This window comes from Camarhynchus parvulus, chromosome Z (assembly GCF_901933205.1).
Source record: "Camarhynchus parvulus chromosome Z, STF_HiC, whole genome shotgun sequence".
Taxonomy (NCBI): Eukaryota; Metazoa; Chordata; class Aves; order Passeriformes; family Thraupidae; genus Camarhynchus; species Camarhynchus parvulus.
In genome coordinates, this window is record NC_044601.1 from 7,731,677 (window position 1) to 7,746,518 (window position 14,842).

The following is a 14,842-nucleotide window of genomic DNA, read 5'->3' on the forward strand; positions in this document are numbered from 1 at the left end:
GAGGAATTCCCAACCATCAACAACAGGTAGTTAACGAAAAACTATTAACAACAGGTGATTACAACAACAAACAGGGTTAGAAATCCACCCTGGCAGCAACTGGCCCAACATGTGAACTCTGCAACCTTTTAAAAAAATGGGCAACTTTTCTACTCATAGCACAGCGCCCACGGCCTCTCTCCATTCCGCAGTGTGTGACATGCTCTGGAAGCACTACAGAATCCCAGAATCGCCGAGGCTGGAAGAGACCTTCAAGACCCCCAAGAGCAGCTGCGGGCCCAGCACCTCGGCCGGTGCCAGCCATGGGGAGCGTGCTGTCCTTGTACCTCCCCGCAGCCCCGCCGCCGCCAGCAAGGCCACGCAGACGGACTGGAACTGCCCGGTGTGCCACAGCGTGGAGGGCGACACGGCCGCCGTGCCCTGCGGCCACCAGTTCTGCCTGGGCTGCCTGCTGCGCCACACGGCCGGCAGCGCCACGTGCCCGCTGTGCGCCAGCCCCGTGCTCAGCGCCCGCTTCTCCGTGCTGGGCCGCAACGATTTCCTGCAGTGCCTGCTGAGCCCGGCCGCAGCACCGCCGCGGCCCGCGGGCTGGGCCCGCCAGCGCCCTGTTCCGCCTGGTCTACACCGGGCCGGCCGCCCCGCGGGCAGCGCTGGCCCCGGCTGAGCCGGCGGGCGCAGAGGCCGAGGAGGAGTTCCCGGTGGAGCTGTGGGCAGAGCTGCTGCAGGGCCAGGAGCGGCTGCTGGAGCCCGTGCGGCCCTGGCTGCGGCACAGCCTGGACACCATCTACGGGCCGCACTGGTGGGAGGCGCGGCAGGTGGAGACCATCGCGCTGGCCACGCTGTGCATCTGCGGCCCGGACAGGGCCGAGCTCACGCACATGCTGCAGAGCTACCTGGGCGACTACACCGCGCCGCTGATCCGCGGCCTCGTCCACGTGGCCGTGCACGGCTGCAGGGAGGCCTGGCTGCGGCGGCGCTCGCCGCCGGCCCCGCAGGACGGCCCGGACGAGGCCCAGAGCCCCGCGGCCAGCGCCGGGCCCTCCTCGCCGGGCGGGACCCCCGGCCTGGCCCCGGACCCCGCAGGGCCCGGCCTGGGGCAGCGGCCCGGCCGGCCTGAACGCGGGGCTGGGCCCGGCCTTCCCCGGCCGCGCCCGGCCCCGCCGGGCAGGAGCGGCCCCGCGGCGGCCCCGAGCAGCGCCGGGCCCCCGGGCGGGCCGCAGGAGGACGCGCTGGTCCCGGGCCCCTCCGCGCCCCGCCGGGACAGCAGCCGCCGGCCCCCGGCCCGGCCCCGGGTCACCCGGCGCTCTGAGGGGAGGAGGGCCCGCAAATCCCGGCGCCCTTTGAGGATCAGGAGGAGGAAACTAAGGAGGAAATAAAATTGTGCCATTTCTGTGACACAGTCTCCCCGTTCTACTGGGGCCGTTCCGATGGCCAGGCTCCGTGTGCCAGCATTGAACAGAGAAGGGTCGCGATGCCGCGGGCCGTTCCCGTGTGCTGTGGGCAGCCCCAGCCCGAGCCCAGCGCACGGCCCCTCACAGCAACCAGGGGCTCCCTGCCCCGCGTCCCACAGCCCCGGAGCCTGGGACAGGCACATCCATGGCCCTCTGCAGGATCCCAGAACACAGCCCGGAGGCGGTTTCAAAGGCCATGGAGAACGGATCAGCAGCGAGCTCTGCAGATCCGCGGGCTGACGGTGTCTGTTCCGAACGGCCCAACTCCCGCCGGACCCTGCCCGGCCGGGGGAGCTCGGCTCGGCCCGGCCCCGGCTGTCCCCGCGGCCCGGGCTCCTCAGGGCCCCTCGCAGGCATAGCGGCCCCGCTGTCCCTGCTCTCCGTGAGCTCGGGCTGTCCCCGTTGTCTCCGCTCTCCCTGTCCCCGGGCTGTCCCCGCTGTCCCCGGGCTGTTCCCCGGGGTCGTCCCTCCCTCCGTTGCCGGCCCGGCCCCCTGTAACGAGGGGCGCGGCCCAGCGCGACGCCCGGCGCTGATTGGCTGTCGCGCCGCCTGGCGCTGATTGGCTGCCGCTCGGCCCGGAAGCGGAAGCGGCGGCGGAAGCGGCGGAACGGCGTGATGGCGGTGGAGATGGAGGTGGCGGACGGGCAGTGCCGGCTGCGGCCCTTCTCCTGCGAGCTGGGGCTGCTCTCGCGGCCCGACGGCTCGGCCGCCTTCCTGCAGGGTCTGTGCGGCTGCGCTCCCCGGGGCTTCCCATCCCTTCTCCCTGAGTCTGTGGCACTGCGCTTCCTGGGGTCTTCCCTTGCCTTCCCTTATTTTCCCACAGGGTCTGTGGGCCTCCGCTCCCCGAGGCTTCCCTTCCCTTCCCTTCCCTTCCCTTCCCTTCCCTTCCCTTCCCTTCCCTTCCCTTCCCTTCCCTTCCCTTCCCTTCCTTCGCTTCCCGTGGGGTCTGAGGGGCTCTGCTCACCGGAGCTCTCCTTTTTTCCTTACCGGGGCTTCTTTTCCCAGCCTTCCCCTCCCGAGCTTTCCTTCCCAGCTCATCCCGGCTCTGCTTCCCGGGGCTCCTCGCTCTTTCCCAGCCCTTCTCGCAGTGTCTGTAGTGCCGCCTGTCCCAAGCCTCCTGTGCCTCACAGAGCTCCCTCGCTGCATGTCCCGGGGCTCCCCTGCTCCCCTTGCCAAGTCCCATTCCCACCCTTCCCGCAGGGTGCCGGGGGCTCCCATTGCCGGGAGCGGCCTCCTCCCCTGAGCTCTGCTCTCTGTGTGCCCAGGTGACACCTCGGTGCTGGCCGGGCTCTACGGTCCTGCAGAGGCCAAGATCAGCAAGGAGCTGCCGGACCGGGCGGCGCTGGAGGTGCTGCTGCGCCCCAAGGTGGGGCTGCCAGGTGGGGACCCGCTATCCTGTCCCTGTCCCAGTCCAGGTTCCTCCCCCACACTCGAGATATTTGGTTTATTTACAAGCCTTTATTTCAGTTTTGCTGGGTGGCAAACCCACAGCTGCAGCACAACCAAACCCTTCTCTACTGACACGTTTTACCAATCACAGGCACTGCAGTGCCCCGGTTCTGTGGGTAATTAGTGCCCTCCCTGCTGCTGGTAACGAGCCCCTGGCTGCTGTCACTGCCCAGGGCCAGCTGGCTCTGTCCCTGCCGTGCCCGGGGCTCCCTGCCCTGCCCTGTGCCCAGCCCAGCTGTCCCCAGCAGTCTGTCCCTTCTCCTGGCACTGTCCCCGCCGTGCTGGCGGCCCCGGGTGTCCCTGGCCCCGGGTGTCCCCGGCAGGGAGCTCCGTGTGCGGGGCTGCTGCGCTGCCCCGGGCAGCCCCGGGGAGCCGGGCTGGCTCTGCCCAGGCTGGGCACGCGGTGAGCTCCCTGCCCGCCCGGGGCTGGGGTTACACCTCCTCTGCTGGGCCCCAGGTGCCCCAGGCTGCCAGGGCAGGGGCTTTGGGTGCCAGCTGACAGGCTGCCCGCTGTGCAGGCGTGCTGGAGCGCAGCCGGGAGCAGCTGCTGCGGCAGACGTGCGAGGCCGTGCTGCTGGGCGTGCTGCACCCGCGCACCGCCATCTCCCTGGTGCTGCAGGTGCTCAGCGACGCCGGCTCCGTATCCTTCCCTCCGTGGGGCGGCCTGGGGGCAGGGGAGACGGGAGCTCTTGCTGCTGTGGGTCCCTTGACACGCCCAGCTGCTGTCGTGCTGCCTGAACGCTGCCTGCATGGCGCTGCTGGATGCGGGGCTGCCCCTGGCCGCCCTCTTCTGCGGGGTCACCTGCGCCCTGCAGCCCGACGGCGCCATCCTGCTGGACCCCACGGCCCGACAGGAGCAGGTGAGCCCTGCGTGGGCGGGGGGCCCTGCTCTGGGTGTGCCCCCCAGCCCTCCTGACTGCTGTCCCCGCAGGAGGCACGCGCCGTCCTCACCTTCGCCATCGCCAGCAGCGACAGGAAGGTGCTGATGGCCACCACCAAGGGCAGCTGCTCTGTGGAGGAGGTGAGGGGCTCCCCGGGGAGGTTTGGGGTGCGGGATTCCCTCACAGGGGGCCCCTCACAGCCAGCCTTCTCCCCGGTCTGTGTAGATGCAGCAGTGCCTGGCCGCGGCCCAGCGTGCAGCCAGCACTATCTTCCAGTTCTACCGCGACTCCGTGCGCCGCCGCTACTCCAAGAACTGAGCCGGGGACACCCTGCGGGCAGCTGGACTGGCCTGGGCCCCCAGCCCTCAGTAAAGGACCCTTTTCCCTCCACTCTGCCTCCTGAGTCCATCCTGTGCCACAGGGCCTCCTGAGGGGGGCACACACTGGGACACTCCTGGGGATACGTGTCCCAGGGCCTGCTGGCTCTTGAGAGCCCTGGAGTGGGGCACACGGGCAGGGCATGGGCAGGGGCCTAGTGGGACACCCAACATGGCGAATCTGGGGTGCCACACATGTGCAGGCACACCCAACATGGCAGCCCCAGGGTGCCACACATGTGCTGGGGCACCCAACATGGCGGCTCCGGGGTGCCGCGCTCCCGCCACACAGTCCCGGTGCACCCAAGATGGCGGCGCAGCTGGCGACCTTCCGAGTATGGCGGCGCCGCGTCGTGTCGACCCCGTGCCTTCCTGGGCGGGGCTTGTGTCACCGCGACCAATGGGGAGGCAGCGTTGGGCTGGACCACGTGGTGGGCGGGGCGGTGCTGGCGCTTGTGGCCGCGCATGCGCAGTGGTTGAGGGATGGGGAGGTGATGGAGTCGAGAAGAATCAATGCGGATGTAGGGGGCACTAACGGGGGGCACTGGGGGTGGGGGGCAATAACGGGGGCAATAGCGGGGTGTGAGAGGCAGCCGCGGTCAGCAGTAACGGGGGCTGTGGCCGGGCTATCGGGGTTCCGTGGGGGTGTAGGGGCAATAACGGGGGGCAGTAGTGGGGTTCCGTGGGCTTGGGGCTGCCCACGGGCGGCACCGGGGCAGCTGTGAGGGGTGACGAACGGGGCTGTGGGGCCGTGACAGAGCTGCCAAGCCCCGCGCAATAAAAGTTATTGTACACGCTAAGGAAAGCTGTGACAAACGCCAATCGCTTGTTCTTAAAATTTTAAAACTTTAATAGTAATAAAGTGGTTATAAATATAGTAATACAATTAGACTAATAATAATTTGGACAATTTGGATTAGGACAATATGGGACAATAAAAACAAAGAGTTACAGATAGTCCGGGAACCTTTTCTGGGCAAAATAAGCCCAAAAAAGGACCCATGTTAACAGAGGATTAACCCTTAAAAACAACAGCCTGTTGCATATTCATACACCTCATCCATGATGCATAAATTCCATTTAAACACAGGATTCTGTCTGGGCAGTGTCAGCTTCTTCCTCTCAATCCTGACAGCGCCTTCAGGGCTGAGTGAGGCAGGAAGAAGTTCGTTTCTCCTGATAATGGGGCAATAAATTCTCTTTCTCTGATAGATTCAGGTGTCCTGTGGCTGCTAGTCCTTTCTTTAAAAAAGTATCCTACATAGCATAGTTTCTATTTTAACATTTTGATATAACCTAAAACTATATTTAACACAGTACGTAAGAGAATTAATATAGCATCAGTTTCTAACACAACACATACAATATTCATTGTAATATTTGTCAAAAGCCAATCATAAAATACGCATTTTTCACATTATAGACGGATAATGAGGTGATTGGTTCTTGCAATTAAAAGATAACTATTGTGTGAATATTAAGAAAAGCTTTAGTGATGCACAGTTATGTTATTGTAGTTTAGATGTCCTCTGTTCTCCCACAGTTCCCTTTCCCCCCTGTGTTGCTGCCGTCAGACAGCCTGGGCTGTCCAGGACAGGTACAAGAAGCTGCACAGGTTTCCCTTACCTGGGGCAGGTGGGAATGGAAAAGCTTGGGGGTGCTCAGGGGGTGCAGCATGGCAACACCTGAGCTCCAATGCAGTTACAAAGCAGTCTGCACTGATAAATGGCACAGAAGAAAAGTGACTGACAGACTTTGGGAGGGGCCAGGGCTGGCTGGTGCAACCCCAGGGGTATAAGACACTGAGCATCCATCTTGAAGAGGAGCTGGCCATGTGGTGTGCACGAGGGGCAGCTCCAGCGCTGCAGCTTTTTCCTTACGGAGTCCTTTGCTGTGCTTTTGTTAAGGTTTAATCAACCTGTTTAACTTTTCACAGTGAGCAGCTGTCTCTGACAGGAAGGAGGGACAGCCTGCACTGGGGCCGGAGCAGCCAGGGAAGGCTCCAGGGCTCACCCTGCACGGGGAACAGGCAGAGCAGGGCGGGCACACCCTGCCAGGGGTGCTCCAAAACCCAGCAGCCACAGACACGGCTGGGAAATTGAGAGTTGTGGAAACCCAGGGCACACAGGGAATATTTCTCTGTCTGCTCTGGGGTGCCCTGACCCCCAGGGCAGCACTGACTCTGACCCTCATCCATGGAGAAAGTTTCCCAGACTTCAAGACAGACTGGAACCCACAGAAGTGTGGAATAGATTATAGAGAGCAGTGCAGGTGTGTCACTGGGTGAGAAATTGAGGTTTTGGGGTTTTTAGTCTGTTTAGTGGATGGCAGCAAGATGGAGGGCACAGGGTGTCATCCTGGGTTTCTTCTTCATGTTTCTTCTTCCTCCTTCTCCATGGGTTTGGGTGGCATTTTGTAATTGGGCAGAAAAGTCTGCATTGGGGGCTCTGTGGGATCAGTTACTGGGTTAAAAGGGAAATAATCCAGGTGTCAGCTCTTAATTGGATAGTTTACTCTTAAAAGCCCTTGGAACAAGACATTGTTGGCCATTTTGTGCCTTCTAGTGAAAAGCTGCCCAACTCACAGCAGTGAGACTGTTTTACTGATTAGAAATAATAAACACCTGAGTCTGAACATGAACTCCCACCTCAATGCCTTCAATCCAGACCCAGAGAGACCCACAACTGGTACCCCCACAAGGATTGGACATCCTGCTTTTTTGAGAACACTGCTTTCTCTGCACAGCCAACAGCTCTAAGGGACTGCAAGTTCTGGGCATGAGTGTGCAAAGGGAGAGTCAATACTGGGACTGCCCAAAAACTGCGTGAAGGGAGCTGAGTTTGGAATCCTGACTGAGAAGCTGTGGGACTGAGGTGCTCAGAGTGGTCTCTGCTTCACCCACCTGACTGTCCTGCTCTGGGGGTCTGGAACACCCCACACGAGCATCATTACCAGCCTGGGGGCCCTCATGTCCTGACCGCCTTCAGCACCTTGAGTCTCACAGTGCCACTGTGTCCTCTCACACACCCTGCACCAGGACTTACTGCATTACTCCACTCACTGGAGAGTCGAGGTCAAGTTTCTAACCAGCAGAAAAATCTGCTGTACCCTCAGCCCCTGGTTCAGAGCACAGGCCTGGAGAGGGAACGTGGTGCCTGCAGCCCCGGTGGGCAGTGCTGGCTCAGCAGGCTGGCTGGTCACAGGACACCTGTCCCTGTGCTCAGGACACCGTCCCTGGTGCCCTGAGTGCACAGGAATTTTAAGGCAGGCCCCGTGAAGCAGAGCAGGACACAGGCACCGTGCTGCACCTGGGCACAGGGTTAGCTGTGGTGTGATTCAGCAGCAGGCAGGCTGAGGAACACAGCCAGCAGCAGCTGGGGTCACCTGTCCCGGGAGGGCACCCTGGGGCTGGAGTGGAGCAGGGGGCACGCTCCAGGACAAGGGCTCAGCCCCCTGTGCATGGCCAGCCTGGCCTGGCAGCGGGAGCGGACAGTGCTGCCCGTGGTCAGCCTGCCCGGGACAGGCACAGAACTGCAGGGTGCCTGTTGTTCCCCAGCACCTGGGGGCTGCAGGATGTGACCAAAGGGAACAGCTCGCGCTTCTGCAGATTGTTGGAACCCAGGAAATTCCTCTGGCTGCCCTGGAGGGCTCAAGCCCCTGCCCAAGGGGCTCAGAGACCTTGGCACAGAGCCCCAGACCCCTGTGCCTTTGATTTAGCCCTTGGAAAAAACAATTACCAGCCTTTATATGAAGGATTCCAAGTCAAGAAAGTTTAAGTAGAATAATAGTTTGTCACGGGGTGAAAGATAGATTTTTTGGGGTTTTTAGAATGGAGGTTCAGGAGGCAAGATGGAAGAATCTGGGCATGCCCAGCCTTTCTCCTTCTTCTTCTTGGCCTCCATCTTCTGGGTGATGTTGGCACTTTTAGACTGGTTTAGAGTAGAAGCTCACTGTCTAACATAGGTGACAGGTATTGGGAAGTCACTGTAAATATTGTACACGTAGTTTTTAGTATAAAAAGATAACAACACCTCTGAGGTGAGCAGTGTGCCTCAACCAGACCTGCTGGACAGACCTCGGTGGGTCAGAGAAAGAATTTTATAGATAAGAAACAATAAACAATGTTGAGATCGAGAACAGAAAAGTCCTGACTCCTTCTTCGACTGCCGGGCTGGGAAAAAGAAGCTTGTAGGTATCTCAGGGTCACTGTGACCAGCGGAGATTCTGAGAGCAGCCCTGTGCCCCTGCACCCTCCCGGGCTGCCAAACTGGACTCTCTGGCACTGCCCAGCACAATGCGGCCTCCTCACAGACAGCAGTTAAATATTTACACAGCAGAGGTGTTCAATATTTTCCAGACAAACAAAATCACGTCTTAAATCCACATCTCCCAAGTGGTAAGAAATAATTACAAATTGCTTTTGCATAGCCCTGTTGAAGATTGCATGCAAGATGTTTTCCATTACCATCTGTATGGCTGATTACCTTGTCAAGTGAGCAGTTTGCCTTATCTCTCTCTTTGAATGACCACATTCACACCTTGCTCGGGAGGGGACCTCCGCTGATAATAGACTATTGAATATCAGTGCATGACTGATAAGAACTATAACATCCCATTGTGAGATGCTCTGCCCAGAGGGAGGAGCCAAGCACTGCTACCCCATATACTCCGAGATTCTGAAATTGCAGTTCAGTTTTGTTCTCCACGAGATTCCCCAGAGGAACAGCAGCTACCTTTTCCTCTTGGATCTTCAGAGGAAGACTACGTCCTTCTCTACAGAACCCCCTTGCTCCAACAGAACCACACCTGATACTTCAGAGGACTGCAGCCACATTTTCAATCGGACTACCACCAACACCCTGACCAACAGGGTGTCAGGTTGGGTTCTGACACTGTCAGTGTTGTTCCAGTGGACTGTATTGTTTATTTTATTCTTTTTATTTCTTCCCTATTAAAGAACTGTTATTTCCTGCTCCCATATCTTTGCCTGAGAGCCCCTTAATTTAAAATTGTAGCAATTCGGAGGGGTGGGGAGGGTTTACATTCTCCATTTCAGGGGAGGTTCCTGCCTTCCTTAGCAGGCTCCTGTCTTTCCAAACCAAGACAAGCCCACTTTGACAAACAGCAGAGATCAGAAGGTGTCACAGTGATATTTTCTGAAAAATCCCTTTGCCAGGATTCTTCTCCTGGGAAGCTGAGAAGCCTCAGAGAAAAAGGAAAATAATATTATCCCATTTGCTTCTCCCTGTTTTGCTGCTTTGAAATGTGGTTTGGAGATTGTTTATCCAACAGGTGAATTGTTTTTAGTTAATGACCAATCCCCATCCAGCTGTGTCAGACTCTCTAGAGAGGGCCACGAGTTTTTCATTAACATCTTGTTAAGCCTTCCGTAAGGATCCTCTCTCTATTCTTTAGTGTAGTTTTAGTATAGTCTAATATAATAAATAAAATAGGATAAATAGAATAAAATAGAATAAATAGAATAAATAAAATATAATAAACATAAATATAATAAATAAAATATAACTAATACCATATAATAAGTAAATATAATAATATAATGCAATAGAATAGAATAGAATGCAATATAATGCAATAGAATGTAATAGAATGTAATATAATGTAATATAATGTAATATAATGTAATGTAATGTAATGTAATGTAATATAATGTAATGTAATGTAATGTAATGTGTTCTAATGTAATATAATATAATACAATATAATATAATATAATGTTGTGGTGTGTGTTGTTTTAGAGTTTATTGTTAGATTTCACAAGTTTACTGTTTGATTTTATAAGTTGTAAAGTTGATTTAAGATGGCGCAGTTAGGGGATTTCCCGGGTTCCCTCCCTAGGCAGTTAGCTGCCACTCATGCATCTCCATGACTACCCTCTTTCTTTTGTTCAAAATTTTGATGTCAATCTCACGTCCCCTCCTATGTTTCCCCGGCAAGCCCCCTGTCCATCACCCTCTCCCCACTCCTCAAGTCTAGAAAGTTCTCCTGGGGATGAGGGGTGATTGGGCTAGGTTGGGGGGCCACCCCCAGTTATTTTCTCATTCGCTAGCCAGTTGTCTTTCTTGTTATGTTCTCCGTTCTGATTGGTCAGGTATGAGTTTTCCCTCCCCTCGGGCTCTGTACAACTGCCCCAACCGAGGGGAGGGCGTTGGGTAGTCTTCTGTACCCTCGGCACCCTCCGCTGTCTTTACCCTCCCAATAAACCCTTCCCTGCTACAGAAGACTGTCTGGCTCCCGGATCTTCTTTCCTCCGCTGCTCCCCTGATTGCTGCTGCGCTCAAGTCTCCAGTCTCTCTGGACGCCTTCCTTGGCCATCGACGCCAGGAGGGCCCAGGCAGCCGGCGGGTTGCACTGCCCTGGGCTGCTGCTGAACCCGCTGGCCCAACCGGGCTGCCGGCTTGCTCGCACCTTTGGCTCCCTGCTCTGCTGTGGAGCGTGCCGGGCTTGATCAGCGAGCGACCGCAATATAATACATGATATGATATGATATAATAATAAATTAGCCTTCTAAGAACATGGAGTCAGATTCTCAGTTGCCCCTCTGTCCTGGGGACCCAGAAAGCCCCACAAGAAGGAGATTCCATTACACCTCCTTTATGTGCCCATTCCGACGGGTGCCTCGCTCGGTGTCAGCCGCGCAGGACGCCGCGGGGTGCGGCCGTGGCCCGGCTGCCCCGGGCACGCTCGGCTCCGGCGGCGCCGCGGGCCCGGGTTGTGCAGGGACCCGCAGCCCTGCTGGCCTGCTCCTGCTGCGGCTGAGCCCAGCGCTCACAGCCCCGGTCTGCTGCAGGGTATCCTGCTCCAGCTGGGGCTCCTGCCTCACCAAGCTCCCGTGGAGCTGGGCAGGGAGCGCTGCCCTTCCTCCGCGCCTGCACAACTGCTGTCTGCAGAGCCGCGGAATGAAAGGGGCCCAAACCCTGCGTGCCCCACCCTCGGGCAGCGCTGCTCTGGGCAGGGGCCTGCGGAGGAGCCCCCGGCCCCGCAGCAGTGCCAGCGCTGGGGATTCTGGCAGTGAGGGCAGCCAGCCCTCGGCACCACCGCGCCCTCTGGCACGGGCACAGATCTGAGCGCTGTGGCCATCTGCAGGCTGAGGGAAAGCCTCAGTTCAGTGCCCAGCGTGTGTCCCTGTCACAGACATACTTCATGAAAAATCCTTTCCTTAGGATTTTTCCTCCTGAGAGGCTGAGAGGCCTCAGGAACAAAATGTAAACAATGGTTATCTGCTGTGGAATGCAACAGGTGCATCTGTGATTGGTCTCATGTGGTAGTTTCTAATTAATGGCCAATCACAGTCCAGCTGTCCTGGACTGTCTGAGTCACAAGATTTTATTATCATTCCATTCCTATTGCTTGCTAGCCTTCTGATGAAATCCTTTCTTCTATTCTTTAGTATAGTTTTAATATATAATTTTCTTTTAATATACTATATATCATAAAATAATAAACCAGCCTTCTGAAACATGGAGTCAAGATTCTCATCTCTTCCCTTGTCCTGGGATCCCTGAGAACACCACCACATGTCCCCAGCCAAAATGCCCTCCTCTCTGATCTCTGACCCAGGCAGGCACCAGCCAGGACTGGCCACGGTGAGGGGCAGGGCCAGGGCTGGGTTCTGCAGCCCCCAGCCTCTGCAGCTGAGCTTTTACAGGCTCCAGTGGGCCTGAGTGGGCGGCCCCAACCTCCCCCACATTCATCCTTCCACCTGTGATTCCCCCACCGGGCGCAGAAAGCAGGCAGCTGCCAGCACGCTGCCTTTCCTCGGGGCTGCTCAGCACTGGGGAAGGAGCTGTGGAGCAGCATGGACAGGGAGGAGGGCTCACAGCGGCCTCACAGCCTTCTGCTGCCCCGTGTGCAGTGCCCAGCGGGGCCCAGGTCCCTACAGGTGCTTCCTTCAGTTCCACCTGCCCTCAGGAGCAAAGGAATGCTCTCCCTCTGCAGCCCCGAGGCACTGCCAGACAGGCAGCCACTGCCAGTGCAGCCCAGTGGCCAGCTGGCCAAAGCCTGGACTGCTCCTCCTGCTGCACAGACTCGAGCTCCAGGTGCGTGTGAGGGGCGTGCCGCTGGCTGCTGTCACCCGTCTGCTGTGTCACCTGCTGCTCCCGTGGGGCTCCACAGCGTGCCAGGTGCGCAGAGCAGCTGTGGGGCAGTGCTGGCCCCAGCCCTCCAGCCCTGAGCAGGGACAGGCACCTGCAGGACTCGGGCCCTGCGTGCTCCTGGCTTTGGAGGGCAGCAGAGCTGCCAGGAGGCCTCTCTGCAGTCTCCCCAGTCTCTCCAGCCCACAGCTCCGTGCCAGGCTGGCTGGGCCCCCCTGTGCTCCAGGCACTGCTCCTGGCAGCCCTGCAGCTGCAGCAGCCCAGCCTGGGCAGGCACAGGGGCACAGCAGGAGCCACCGCAGCTCCAGCAGCGAGACACCGACATCCATCTGCACCTCTGGAGGTGAGGACAAGGTCACAGAGTCACAGAACCACCGAGGAGGGAAAACAGCTCTGAGGTCATCGAGCCCAACCTCCGACCAAAGGTCGAGCTGGCCTCGGGCACAGCCCAGAGTGCCACACACAGTCTGTCCCTTACACCCCAGGGACAGCCACTCCAGCACCTCCCTGCGCAGCCCACTCCAAAGTCTCATCACCCTGAGACAAAACTCTTCCTGATACCCAACCTGAACCTCCCCAGTGCTGGAATTCAACATATCCCTCTGGCTGTCCTGGATTGCCCGAACCCCTGCCAGGAGGCTCAGAGACCCTGGCAGAGAGGCCAAGAGTCCTGTGACTTGATTATGACCCATGGAAAAAGTTACCAACCTTATATGAGGATCTGCAAGCCACAGAAGTCTAAACAGAATAATAATTACTTTGTCCCGGGGTGAAAAATAGATTTTTGGGGTTTTTAGAATGGGGGTTCCAGGGGCAAGAGGGAGGGATCTGGGCATGTCCAGCCTTTCTCCTTCTTCTTCTTGGCCTCCATCTTCTGGGTGATGGTGGCACTTTCAGGTTTTCACTGTCTAACATAGGTGACAGGTATTGGGAAGTAACTGTAAATATTATGCATGTAGTTTTTAGTATAAAAAGATAACACCCCCGCGGGGCAGGCAGAGTGCCTCTGTCTGTCTTGCTGAGCAGACCTGGGCAGGACAGGAGAAAGAATTTTATAGATAAGGAACAATAAACAACCTTGAGACCGAGAAATGAAGAGGTCTGACTCCTTCTTTGAGCGCCGGGCTGGGAAAACAGACTTCCTAACCTATCTCGGGGTCACTGTGAGGAGCAGAAGTCCCAAGACCCCAGCACAGCTTAGAGACTGTGTCCTCTCATCAGTGGCTGTGCAGCCAGCACAGGAAGGGCGACGCCTCACCAGGGCTCACAGGATGTGCAAACCCACGCTGGACTCATGCCAGGGCAGGGCACAGCTGACCAGGGCTGCCCACACCCAGACTCTGGCCCCTGTCACCCCCTCAGGGCCAGCAAGGCCACCTGAGCTGTCCTGGGCCTTCTGCCCTCTCAGGGCAGTCAGGACTACATCGCTCACCAGGGGCTTTGGCACAAACACGCCCATCTGCGGGGCCTGCCGAGGACACGGGGCTCCTTGGGAAAGGACCATTCAGGAGAAGTCGCGCCTGACAATGCTCTCTGCTGCCCCAGAACACAAGGCCGTGCCTGTGAACACTACTGCAACACCCTGCAGCGGCTCTGAGGCCCTCCAGAGCCCCCCTCAACTGCCTGGGTGACGTGAGGAGAGGTTTCAAACACATTGGGCCACACCTAATTTGATAAGTCATTAAGAGAATCTTCACAGCCAAACCCATAAATACCAGGGGACACGTGCTGCACCACAGCACTGGCTGTTAGTCTGTGTATAAGATCCCTGCAAAGAGAGCAATGGGTATTCATAAATGAGACTTAAAAGCAACACAATTGGACAATATTTCTTCTTCAGGGGCTGCTTGGGAAAGAACCCGTTCTGTACCCAGCAGGAGAGGGACCAGGCAGCAGCAGCACCCACGGCCGAGCCCCCGTTCCCAAGCCGCATGCAGACGCACTGGGCAACCCCGGCAGGGACAGGGCTCCGTGGCGGCGGTGCCACGTTCCTCACGGCCGGAGAGCCTCTGTCCCGGCAGGACACCGGGGGGACACCGGGACGGATCTCGGCGGGACACCGGGACAGAGTTAGGCGGGACGCGGAGCCCCGCGCTGCCCCAGCCCCAGCCCGGTGCGGGCAGCGGGCGCTGAGCTGTGCGGCCTCGGGCAGCGGTACACACACCGCAGGGAAAGCGGGCCGTACCGTTTGTTACCGAGCCGGTAACACCAACTCAGCTCCGCGCCAGCACAGACACCCCCCGGCGCTGACCGTCTGCTGCGAGGGGCACCGCGGGCAGCCTCTGCGGGGAGCGGCACGGACCCAGCTCTCCGGGGCCGGCTGGGGCCCACCGGAGAGCACCTGTGGCCGCACGAGGGGCACAGAGCCCGGCCCGGCCCCGTGCGAAGCTCTCCGTGAGCAGAGCTCCCCCGACCCACGGCTCCCTCAGGCCTCTCCCGGCCCGGAGCTCCCTCACACCGTTCCCGCCCGCCTCCGCCCCGCCCCCAGGGGCGTTGCTAGAGGATCACCGCATTCTGATTGGTGGATGCACGTGGAGGCGTGGCCTGTGTCAGGATGGTTGACACCGCCG

General features: G+C 58.5%; 1 protein-coding gene across 1 annotated transcript; it reads left to right on the top strand.

Annotated features, from left to right (window-relative positions):
- The first annotated feature begins 2,045 nt into the window (after positions 1-2,045).
- EXOSC5 (exosome component 5) lies at positions 2,046-4,171 on the top strand. The gene is made up of 6 exons (XM_030968934.1): positions 2,046-2,172; positions 2,717-2,830; positions 3,419-3,540; positions 3,620-3,760; positions 3,832-3,921; positions 4,007-4,171. The coding sequence occupies exons 1-6, from the start codon at positions 2,067-2,069 to the stop codon at positions 4,097-4,099; spliced, it is 666 nt and encodes a 221-aa protein (XP_030824794.1). The 5' UTR covers positions 2,046-2,066; the 3' UTR covers positions 4,100-4,171.
- Positions 4,172-14,842: the final 10,671 nt, after the last annotated feature.

Excerpts from the sequence above, each read along its gene's own strand:
- EXOSC5 (XM_030968934.1), top strand. The coding sequence starts at position 2,067 with ATGGCGGTGGAGATGGAGGTGGCGGACGGGCAGTGCCGGCTGCGGCCC. Across the intron at positions 2,831-3,418 it reads CCCCAAGGTGGGGCTGCCAG|GCGTGCTGGAGCGCAGCCGG; the intron begins GTGGGGACCCGC and ends CCCGCTGTGCAG. Across the intron at positions 3,541-3,619 it reads TGCTCAGCGACGCCGGCTCC|CTGCTGTCGTGCTGCCTGAA; the intron begins GTATCCTTCCCT and ends TGACACGCCCAG.